We start from the raw sequence: 12,379 nt of genomic DNA on the forward strand, positions 1-12,379 counted from the left end.
CTAACATGAAGCACCTGGTCCCTCTCATTTTTCCCTCTAAATTTACTTTCTTGATTCTAGTTCTTTGCTAATTTCTTTTGGAACTTAGCCCACTTTAATTGACGTCACAATTATAATAAACTTGACTCCTTGACTTGGAGATGGGTCTGAGCCTGCAAAATTCTTTTGAAATATCTCATGGCACCATCCTGGAACTCCACATTTTTGGGGACCTCTTTGAATCCCAGCAATACTCAGTTATAAGATTGAAGCTTGAGAGGTAGAAGCAGCCTTAGAGATCATCAAATCCAACTTTTCTCTTACAGATCAGTAAAACGAGGTAGAAAAGTTAAAAATGTCTTGCTCAGGATCAGAACTAGCAAATGTTAGAAGCAGGATTTAAATTCAGGCCTTGATAACAAGTAGAGACTATCTACCACACTGCACTGCTTCAAAGGTAAACAATAGAAGTATTATTATTCTTACTTTAACAGATGAGGAAACTGAATCTCAGAAAGACTAGCCTGGCTAAGCAAGTAATAGAGTTCCATGACTCCAAATTGAGCAATTTTTGCATTAGGGAATAGATAGGAACAGATTTGGAGATTTTCTAGTGAAGAAACTCTTACCAGTGCAGGTCTTTCAGCACCTTCTAAGCAATTTACAGCCAGAGAAAGTAATCTAGAACCTAGAGGGCTTATGTCACTTAGCTAATTCCTCTCAGAGGCAGGATTTTGAATTCAGTTCTTCCTAACTTTGTGATCAACTCTCTATCCCTTTTACTAGGAGTTCTTGACCTTTTGTGCAAAACAGACCCCTTTGGAAGTTGAGTAAAACCTATAGACTTCTTCTTGGAATAATGATTTTAAATGCACAAAACAAAACACAGAAGACTACAAAGGAAACCAATTATAATATAATTTTTTTCTTTTTTCTTTTTTTATTCATTGAATTTAAATATATGAAGATTTAAAAAAGAGATTTCCACTTATACAGAAGAATAAAAAGATGATTTACTGTAAAACCATGAATTTACATTTCATTGCTTACTTTTTTGAAAAAATATAAAATAAATGCTACACATTATTTTCAAAACTTCTCTGCCTTCTATACTTCCTTCTAAATTTTCTTTTATTCTCTCTGTGCACTTTTTATATTTTCCCCTTCCTCCCCATCCTGTATTAGAGATGACTACCATTAGAACAAAATATTATTTAAAACAAGATTCAGAACACCTACTCTATTCTCTGCTGCCTTTTACCTTTTTCACTACACAAGGTAAATCTAGGACTTGAAAAAACAAAAAAGTAAGTTCATGAAGAAGCAACGGTTGGTATTCAGTACTCTGCTGACCAACTTGTGTATGTATTTTCTGTATCTGAAATAAACCCTTTTTTACTGTTTCTCCTTAAGAAAGGAAGAGGATTCTTTCTGCTTTGGAGATTGGGTCTGAAGAAGATGGGCATAGCATATGTATTGGGAGAGAATTCAGGGGGAAAGTTACTTACCCCCAAGAAGAGGGGAATACTGGTATGGCTCCGAGAGGAAGTGAGGGAGGGTGAGAAGGAAAGCTCCTGTGGCCAGCAGGAGGCCCCCAATGCCAATGAGCCTGGGCCGGTGAACTCGGCTGCCGAAGTAGCTGACGAAGATGATGAGAAGAGCATTGCTGATCTGTGGTTGAGAGCACAGTGTTATGAGATCAGAGCCATCCAGGCTTAGGTTTTCAGAAGGAAAGATATCTTATTAGGTACTGAAACAAGATCTATCAATCTGGGATCTATCAATCAATACATTCCTAAATATCAGTGGGGGCGGGGGGAACGGAAGGGGAATTAGTATGTTCTAAGTACTGTGGGCATAAAAGTCAAGCAAAAACAGTTCCTTCTTTCAAATAGCTCTAATTCTAATAGGTAATACAACGTTCATAGAAATAGATATATAATACTAGGTAACATCTATTGGCCAGCTAGGTGGCTGGCTGGATGGAGTGTTGGAGCTAGATGAGTTCAAATCTGGCCTCAAATACTAACTGTGGGAACCTAGGCAAGTCACTTAACTCTGCCTTGGTTTTCTTATCTGTAAAATGGACTGTAGAGAAAAATGGCAAACTATTCTAGTATCTTTGCCAAGAAAACCCAAAATGGGGTCACAAAGAGTCAAATGTAACTGAAAAGATTAAACAACAACATGTAGTGCTTACTATGTGTCAGTGACTGTATCAAATGCTTTACAATTATTATTTCATTTGATCCACGCAACAATTCTGGAAGGTAGGTGCCATTATTAACCCCATTTTTCAGATGAGGAAACTAAGGCAAATAGAAATTAAGTGAGAAGCTCAGGGTTAAAAACAAAACAAAACAAAACAAAAACTAGTGTCTAAGACTGGATTTGCATTCAGGTCTTCCTGACTCTAGGCCCACTGAGCTATTTATCTGCCCAGATGAAAATCAACCTTAACAGGAAGGCACTAGCAGGTGGGGGAAAGGCCTCCTGTAGGAACAGGTGTTTGATCTCAGTCTTAAAGGAAATCAAGGATTTTTAAGAAGCACAGGTGACAAGAGAGAACATTCTAGGCATGGGGAACAGTCAATACAAAGGCATGGAGGCAGGAAATGGGAAATGTTCTGAGAATTAGAGTGGGAGATCCCCAAATAGAAATAATACAACATAAACTTTTGGTACAAGAAAGGGTTCTAGAATGAGTTATAGGAATAGGGAGTCATTAGAAAGTGATAATGATGTGAAAAAAGACAACTGTAAAAAGACAATAGTCCTTGATTTAGAGTCATAACCCAGTCTCTGTCCACATTTCTCTTCACTTTTGAAAGATTCTTCATGTTTCTGCCATTCAAAGAAACTCCCAGTAATTAAAGAAAGTTTCATAACTTAAAAGATGACATATCTTTCTGGAATTTGAGGGGAAAAAATTGGGAAATCTCTATTTATCAGGAAGTAGAGCAGAATCAAACCTGTACTTGAATCCTGGTTCTGCTATTTTTATTTTTTTATCTGTTTAATTCCATAAAATGAGGGAGTTGGATAACACTGACGAAGATAATAGGAAAAAAATTGATAATTGTTGATGAGACCTTAGGAAAACAGTTACACTAACATACTGTTGGCAGAGTGGTAAATTAGCCCAATTGTCTTGGAAGGAAATTTGGAACTAGGCTCCAAAATTTATTAAACTATGCATTAGGCTAATATCTAAAGAATTCAAAGAGAGAGGAAAGGAGTCCATATATAACAAAAATGTTTATAACAGCTTTTTGCTACAGCAAAAAAAAAAAAAGGAAACTGAGGTAATGCCCATCAGTTGGAAAATGGCTGAACAAGTTGTGTATCTGAACGTAATGAAATGTTATTCCACAAAAAATGATGAAATAGTTTCAGAAAAACCTAGGAAGATTTATAGAAATCTATATAATGATGTTAAGAAAGCAAGAAAAATAATTTATAAAACAACAATGTAAAAATAAATTTCAAAAGACTTAAGAACTCTGATCAATGAAATAATTAGCCACATCTCCAGACAGCCAATCAGGAAATGTTTTACATGACTTCACATGTATAAGTGATGTACTGCTTGCCTTCTCAATGAATAGAGAAGGGTCTAAAAGGAAAGAGAAAATAGGAAACTACACATTTTAAAAAATCAGTGCTAAAGGATATTTTTTTAAAAAGAAATTTGTTGAATTTACTATATACTTTAAAGGAAAAGTAATGAGAAGAGAGCTGAGTAGGATAGGAAAGATATCCACAGGACGTGCCCTTCCTTTCAAAAAAATAAAAGGAAACAAAGAAAAAAAGGATCATTGAAACATTATTTTAAAGTACACAGATACAGAAAGACAGAAGGAAATATAAACTGGACAGCTTTGAAAGTTACATGTTGAATTAAGTCTAAACTTAAGAGGAAAATTAAGCTTCACATGATAGTAATTTCATGTACAATTCTGTTTTCTGACCTACTTTGCATTTAAAAATGCTTATTTTATATGATATTTGTTAAATTCATAATAAAATAAATAAAATTTTTGAAAGTAAAGTTACCTTCCAATTATATTTTTTAAAAATGAAATGTACAAGATGATCATGGAATCATAGGGGAAAGCCTTGCATTTGAATGTAACTCTGCTACTTTATGTACTTTATGATTTATGTGGTCTTGGATATTTCTTTTTATTTCTTTAGGCCTCAGTTTCCCCCACCTATAAAGTGGGCTGATGAGAATACATGACCTGTAATGTGCCTTCTAGCTCTAAAGCTATGCTATATTCTCTTGGGTCCCTTTCCATCCTAATATTCTTGCCAGAATTTATTAGTAAGCAATAGTCAACCTATTCTTGTGGGGCATCTGGGACAGAGTATGACATGTGTTCCTATACCCAAGTCCCTTCTCTTCCCTCCTACTCAGCTTCTCCCCAAGTCCTCCACTAGTAGGTCCAGGACAAATGGGCACTTACCTCATTTAAACTGGAGATAAAGCCAGAAGAAGAGCTGGAAAGACCGAAGCGCTTCTCAATGGTGGTGAGGCTGCTCTTGAAGTAGGCACTGTAGAGGAGCTGACACAATTGCAGGAGTCCATGACAAAGCACAAACACCTGTCAGACAGAATATGAAATAGCCAGTCAATCACTCCCATTTTTGAACAATTCTATTCCCAGCCTCTTCTGGCTTTGGGTTTTCTCACCCACCATGGAGAGAGATCCGGGATGGGAATCCAGAGATAACTGGGGATTGCTTCCGACTCTAACAATAACTCTTTAAGTGATCATGGGTATTTAACTCTTCCAGGTTTGGTCTTTTTCATCTGTAAGAAGTGAGACTAGTTTAAGGGACCTCTCAAGTCCATTCAAAGATTGTCCCATTCTAATGCCAACAGAAAGGTCCTTGTCCAAGTATTCTGGATCTAGTTAAGATGTTGGATAGAGCCAGAGAAAAGAAACTAAAATAATCATCAACCCACAAAGAAAAAACAGGGAAGTTGAAGGTTTAAGAGAAGATAGTAAATATTCAGCTATATTTTTAATTTAAAGTTTAAAAACCTGTTTAAAAAAAGAAAAAAATATAACAAATTTCAACAAAAATTTATATGTGAAATAATAAAATATGTCAAATTCTAAGAGCCAAACTATTTAAATTTTGATAAAACATTTAAAATATGTGCATTTAATAATAATAATACTTTATTTTGTCTGTGCCTTTCTTCAATCTCCTGTTACTTTTGTAGAACAGAATAAATACCTAGCAAAGTTCCCAAAAGTTAGGTGACTTATTAGTGAGAGATGAGATGCCCTCCACAATCCAAGGCTAATATGCCATATTTAATCCTCCTGGCAATCTCAGTTCCCCAAACTGATTCTCCCAGCTTCATTTGTGTTAGTGGCAGCAGGAACATTTTCCCCAGACATCAATATTGAGCTCTAGAGCAAGAATCCTTAATTCTTTTCGTGTCTTGGATCTCTTTGGCAGTTTGCTAAAGCCTATGGACCCTTTATAAGAATCATGTTGTAAATACATAAGATAAAATACATGGATTTACAAGGGAAGCTATTATATTGAAATACAGTTACAAAAATATTTTTAAAAATATCAAATTTATAGGCTCCAGCTTAAGGAGCTGGTTTAGAGGGTCCACATTACTACTCAATGATCCCTTGGGCAATATTAATCCTTCAGGGAAAGAAGTATATGTGGGAAAAGATGGGAAAGTGATTTCATTTTGTGATCTAATAAATTCCCTTTCAATTATTACAGAACTGGAATCTCAAATGAACTAATTAGTGCTACATTCCCATGTTCTTTTCATTCCAAAGTTTAACCTCACTCCTCTTTAGTACTACTCCTCATTCCAAGTCATAGGGCCAAAGCCAAGATTCTATGTTGCCTCTCCTACCCTGACAAGGTCAGTGCTTATTATGGCCAGTTCCTGGCACCTAAATATACTTTCACAATTGGCCATTCCTATCAGGTATTAAGACAGGAAAGAATTTCTATTCCAGGAAGGGGAAAAAGGGGGAATAAGCATCATGTAGTACCTAATACATTCCAGACGCTGTACTAAGCCTCCTTTGATCCTCACAACAATTCTGAGAAAGAGGGGCTGTTATCCCCACTTTATAGTTGAAGAAATATAAAAAGAAGAGGTTAAAATTTTTAAACTAATTTGTGTGTGTGTGTGTGTGTGTGTGTGTGTTAGGCAATTGAGATTAAGTGACTTGCTCATTCATACAGCTAGGAAGTGTTAAGTGTCTGAGGTTAAATTTGATCTTGGAAACGGGGCAAGCAATTTGTGTCAGAAAATGGCGAGAGAAAACAAAAGTATAACCACGATTCTAAATGGGACCTTTGGAACTCAGTCTTAATTCTAATAATTCTAATTCACTCTGAAATCTAATAGTCTCCAGATTCCAGATCCTCAGAGACACTATTCTTTGTATAGCAGGGTAAGAGTCGCTAATGAAAAACAGAATTGAGGAGATATAGAGACAGAGACAGAGAGACAAAGAGTGAGAGAGACCCAGAAAGAGACCGAGAGACACATAACCTAACACCTAACAAAACAAGGAAAAAGAGTATAAATAATGCGGAGGTATTTAAGAGGAAAGAGAATGTATTGGAGTCAGTCCTTAGTGGGACCCTGACCACTCCATAGTCAGGAAGCCCTACACAAGGTAATGCTTCTATTTTCTGGCCTTAGAAGGGGTCTGACTTCTGTTAGAATTAGTGATCCAAAGCCTAGCTGTCTGCAATACTGAGGAAACCATAACGCATACAGAAAAAACACAATTATTAGAGAGGGAGTTGGTTGCTCTTAAATCTCAAAGAGGACCAAAATGGCCATATGGATAAATTGGATTTAAGTGAGTCAGAGTTGCCAAAGTCCAGGGACAGGACATGACTAGTGTTACCCCAAGATGGAGTAGATGACCTCTCTCTTCCTGACCAAGCTCTAAGCTCTCTACAACTCCTGCTTTAGCTGCCTTCATGAACATTAGAACAAATTGTTCTCAACCACTCATTGCACTGGGGCAGTCAACCACCATCCCCTCAGTTACACTAATACATTGTTAGTGGAATTGTGAACTGATCCAACCATTCTGGAGAGCACTTGGGAAGTATGCCCAAAGGGTTATTAAACTGTGCAGACACTCTGATCCATCAGTGTTTCTACTGGACTTATATCCCAAAGAGATCTTAAAGGGAAAGGGACCTGTATTGCAAGAATGTTTGTGGCAGCCTTCTTTGTAGTGGCCAGAAATTGGAAATTGAGTGTAGAATGGCTGAATAAGTTACGGTATACAAATGCTATGGAGTATTATTGTTCTGTAAGAAACGATCAGCAGCATGATTTCAAAGAAGCCTGGAGAGACTTACATGAACTGATGCTGAGTGAAATGAGTAGAACCAAGAAAACATTGTACACATCAATATGATACGATGATCAATTCTGATGGACATGGCTCTTCTTAACAATGAGATGATTCAGACCAGTTCCAGGGACCTTGTGATGAAGAGAGCCATCTATCTATACCCAGAGAGAGGACTGTGGGGACTGAGTGTGGATAGCAACATAACATTTTCACTTCTTTTGTTGTTGTTTGCTTGAATTTTCTTTCTCACTTTTTTCCTTTTCGATCTGATTTTTCTTGTGTAGCACGATAATTGTATAAATATGTATGTCTATATTGGATTTACATATATTTTGCCATGCTTAACATATAAAAATTAATTTTAAGAAGAACCCCTCAATTGCTCTCAATCTGGCTTAGCCCACCTGCTGAAGCCATTTATTAGTTTGTGGCTGTGGTAACAACTTCTTGGAAACACAAATGAGAGTTGGATGAATCAGGTGGACACCAAAGAAGAAAGAGCCTGAAAAAAAGCTCAGCAGCCCTCACACCAGAGGTGCTAGTCTTTCTTCAGCAGCCCCAGAGAGGGATTATGCCCTGCACAGAATAGGGGATTCTTTTAGCACTGAGGGACCTAGTTAAATCTTTTTGACTATGTTGCCCTGATCAATTCCAAAACCTAGAAAATCAATAGCTAGCATTGGGAAGTATATAATACAGAGACAAGGAATTTTGAATCCTGAGGAATCCTGTTGGATTGTATTTAACTCTTAAATCTACCTTCTCCCCATCAATAGGTGTGTGGTTAAACTCTGCATCATACAACTACAAGACTGAAATTGAACTGATTTGAAGACCAGGACAGGAGAATATATAGAAATAGCTTTGACAATCTAAAGCCCAAACTGCTCCCATCTCCATGTATCTTTCAATAAAGCCAGTGTCAGAAAACAAATTGTAAAGATTTTACTGTATCAGACAAAGGAAATTTTTGAATTCAGGACCAAGATCCTTTTCCAACTTGTATTTAATGAACCCTAAAGGATCAACTGATAATTCATTGAAATAATTAAACTTTATCAAAATTGCAGGATATAAAATAAATCCACACAACTCATCCACTTTTCCATACAATATTAATAAAACCCATCAGGAAGAAATAGCTAATTGCAAAGAACCACAAGATGTAGAAAACCTTAGGAGTCTCCCTGCCAAGATATATGCAAGAAGTATATAAATACAATTACATACTACTGTTTACAGAAATAAAGACAGACCTCAGTAAATGGAGAAGTAGTAATTGGGTATGATGAGTCCAAAAGTTCAGGACCAAGACACTTCTCTAAGTTATAAATAATGAACCTTAAAGAGTCAACTAATGAGTAATTGAAACAATTAAGCCTTATCAAAGTTGCATTATATAAAATAAATCCACATAACTCATACACATTTCCATACAATATTAATAAAACCTAGCAAGAATAGATAAATGTAATTGCAAAGAACTACAGGGTGTATAAAACTTTTAGGAGTCTACCTTCCAAGATATGCATATAAATATATGAATACAAGCTTAAGCCACTGTTTACAGAAATAAAGATACAAGTAAATGGAGAAGTATTAATTAGATAGGTTGAGCCCAAAAGTAGCAAAGGATTATTTTAAGAATGAGGAAAACATAATAACCAAGTTCAAGTTGATTCTGTATTCATTGTTGGAATCATTGTATGTGTATTATTCATTTGGTTCTGTTTTCCTCAGTCTGCTTCATTTCATACAACTTTTCCATGTCACTGCATTTTTTCATATTCATCATTCCCCATGGTATAGTAATATTCTATTACATTCACATATTGTAATTTATCCGGCTATTTCACAATTATTGGGCATGTATTTGATTTCTTGGGTAGGTAAGTGGCACAAGGGATAGAGAACCAGGCCTGCAGTTAAGAAACTCCTCTTCCTGTGTTTAAATCTGGCCTCAGATACTTCCTAGCTGTGTGACCCTGAGTAAGTCACTTAACTCTGATTACCTCAGTTTCTTCATCTATAAAATGAGCTGGAGAAGAAAATGGCAAAACACTTCCATATCTCTGCCAAGAAAATCCCAAATGGGTCATGAAGATTCAAAAATGACTGAAACAACTCAAGATCACTTGATTTCCAGTTTTTGTTTTCACAGATAATGATGTTATTAGTATTTTTATATATGGATTTTTTCTTACCGTCAATAAACTTCTTGGGACCAATTTTATCCCAGGAGAAGAAATCCTTTAGGAACTTTTCTTGCATGATCACAAACTGTTCTTTAGAATAGTTGAACTAATTCACTTATATATCATTGGCCTCTAAATTTGTTTTAATTTTTAAAAATATTTTATCCATATCTTTCATTTTTACATAACCTTCTTTTACAAGTGACAATATAAAAAGAAAGAAGAGAAAAAAGCAGTTAAGTAAAAGCTGCCAAGCATATTAACTTTTCTGACTGGACATGTAACATTCCCCCACTTGTAGTCCTTTTCACCTCCAAAAAAGAAGGGCGAAAGAAGGTTCCTTGTCTCAACTCTTCTCCTGAGATTTTTTGATTATTATAATTGCCATAGGATTATAATTATAGAGCTGAAACGGATCTGAGAGGGAATCAGAACCAACCCTCTCATTTTACAGAGGATGAAACTGAGGCAGAGAGAGGTTAAGCTACATTTAAAGTCTGAAACGGGATTTGAACTCCATTCTTCCCATTTCCAAGCCTTGAATTCTATCCCTTTTGCCATCTAGCTGCTTCTTTTACACAGCATTCAGTTTCATTATTCCATTCAGTTTTATTATTTTGTTGTTCTTTCCATTTATTTTGTTGTATATCATGCTTTCCTATTTCTGTTTATTTCGCAGCATCATTTCATAAGTCTTCCTATGCTTCTCTGAATTACCATTTTCATGATTTCTTCCAGAACAGTATTATCCCATTACATTCTTGAACCACAATTTGATTAGTCATTCTTCAACCAATGGGCATCTACTTCACTTTTAATTCTTTGCTACCACAAAAAGTGCAACTATGAATATTTTGCTCCATCTGGGATCTTGCTTTCAGTCTCTGACTCTCCCTTGGAGAATTAGAATGTTTTTTTTTCCCCTTAGGGTCCTTCCAACCATGATTTTCTCTTCCCTCTCTTCTTCCTCTTCTTTTTTCCTTTCCTTTTTTCCTCTTTAAGTTAATTTTTCTTCTTTCTTCTCTTCCTTTTTCCTTTTGTCTCTGATCTTAAATTCAATTGCAATGACCACACTCCTACTCCATTTGGATCACCAGACTAATCTTGACTTAACGAGAACAACTAACAACCACTGACTTTACTAGAACTTTGTGGTTAAAGTAGGTGGAGTGGGAGAAAATTGCCTGTCCCAGATTCTTTTACTGAAAGGTACAGCTTGTACCAACATTGTTTAGAAATGACTCTGATGTCTTGACGTTTACAGTTAAGAACGGAATTTCTATTCTCCCAGCCCCCACCCCCACTCCCCTTGAGATTTCCTGGATGGCCTTCCATCCTAGCCAGGATCCTTCTCTCTTCAGGCAAGGTGAGGCAACCTAGGTCTCTTCAGGTCCTGATAAATTCCTGGGCTACAGTAAATTTGGCAGCATCTGAAATCCCCAGGCACGAACTTGGTAAGATAGCTAGGAATCAGGAATGTGGTTTGGGGGCAAGGAAGGGCAAGTAAAGAGACAACAAGCACCAGTTCCAAGTGTTTTGTTGCCATTTTCCTGGCACAGCATTGCCAATCATAGGGGAAGTTCTCATCTTCTTGGCAAAGATTTTTCATTATCCTTTCTGTAGATTATCTGGAGTTATCTGCGTCAAAAATATTTTTATGTCTTACATGGGCTAAATTACTCATTCAACAAATATTACCTAAAGAAAATGGAAAGCAAACCCATTATCATTTTAGAGATTGACTTGGGAAGGACAAGGACTGAAAGGAGGTGGGAAGAATGGTAGAAATGAGATTATTGCATTTTAATCATGAAAATCAGGTTTACTGGGTGGATTATTAGCAATAATATTCCACAAATTGCTTTCATTTAATGATAAATTTCCAGGAAAGATAGAATTATGGAAAGTTTTAAGAATGAAATGGAAAATAAGAATTATTTATTAAATGCTTAATTAAATTATTAAAAATATTAAATAAATTGATAATTATTAAAAGTAAATTTTTTACTTGTGAAACAATGTGCTAATTGCTGGAATACAAATAGAAAACTGAGATAGTCTTTATTCTTAAGGAATTCACATTCTAACAGAGGAAAACAACTCGTAAAGAAGAATTCATGAGCAAATGGAAAGACCAGATGGTGCTCAAGCAGGGAAGATTGCAGGGTAAATACCAAGGCCTGGAGGTTACTTGGGGTGTAATGATAAATTAGATGGCTGAGAAGAAAGTGATAGAGTGAGGGATACCTCTAGCTGAGATGGAAGGCAGGGGGTGGACATGGCCGGCACTTAGACTCTGTCCACTGCACCATCTGGTTGCCTCATTTGCAATATTTCTGACTCCATGCACTGAAGCTCATGTAGTTAACTTTCAGCGGGACCTCCAATCACTCAGAATTCCTGCCTTCACTCAGTTGTCCAGCTGAAGACAACATGGTCTTCTCCACCCTCAGAAGACTGCAAATTTAGAGTTAGAAAGGACCTCAAAAGCCATCACCTTCAGCCCTCTCATTTTACAGATGAGGAACTGAGGCTAAAAAAGATTGTATGATCAACAAATATGAACAGGCTGTTAACAAAGGAAAGAAAGCTCAACAGCTAGAGGAAAGCTCTAAATCACTAATAATTAGGGAAAATGCACATTAAAATAACTCTGAGATCAACCTCATATTCATCCTATTGGCAAAGACAATAAGAATAAAAAATAACAAGTAAATGAGGGGCAGATAAAGGGAAGAGAGCAGAACCAAGAGAAGATTTCATATATGGCAATTTCTTCTTAGGAATTCTGAATAACAAGTAGTCAATCATGATTCCGAGGACTCA

At 36.3% G+C, this 12,379-nt stretch overlaps 1 protein-coding gene across 1 annotated transcript in view; it reads right to left on the reverse strand.

The window, feature by feature from the left end:
* Positions 1–12,379, reverse strand: part of SLCO2A1 (solute carrier organic anion transporter family member 2A1) — a 145,682-nt gene that overhangs the window by 71,807 nt on the left and 61,496 nt on the right. Inside the window, exons 2-3 of the mRNA XM_031959760.1 lie at positions 4,449–4,586; positions 1,488–1,650 (exon numbers count right to left, since the gene is read on the reverse strand). Of these exons, the coding sequence (XP_031815620.1) occupies positions 1,488–1,650; positions 4,449–4,586 (301 nt within the window). The remainder of the gene's footprint in view (positions 1–1,487; positions 1,651–4,448; positions 4,587–12,379) is intronic.

Source organism: Sarcophilus harrisii, chromosome 3 (genome assembly GCF_902635505.1).
Source record: "Sarcophilus harrisii chromosome 3, mSarHar1.11, whole genome shotgun sequence".
NCBI lineage: Eukaryota > Metazoa > Chordata > Mammalia > Dasyuromorphia > Dasyuridae > Sarcophilus > Sarcophilus harrisii.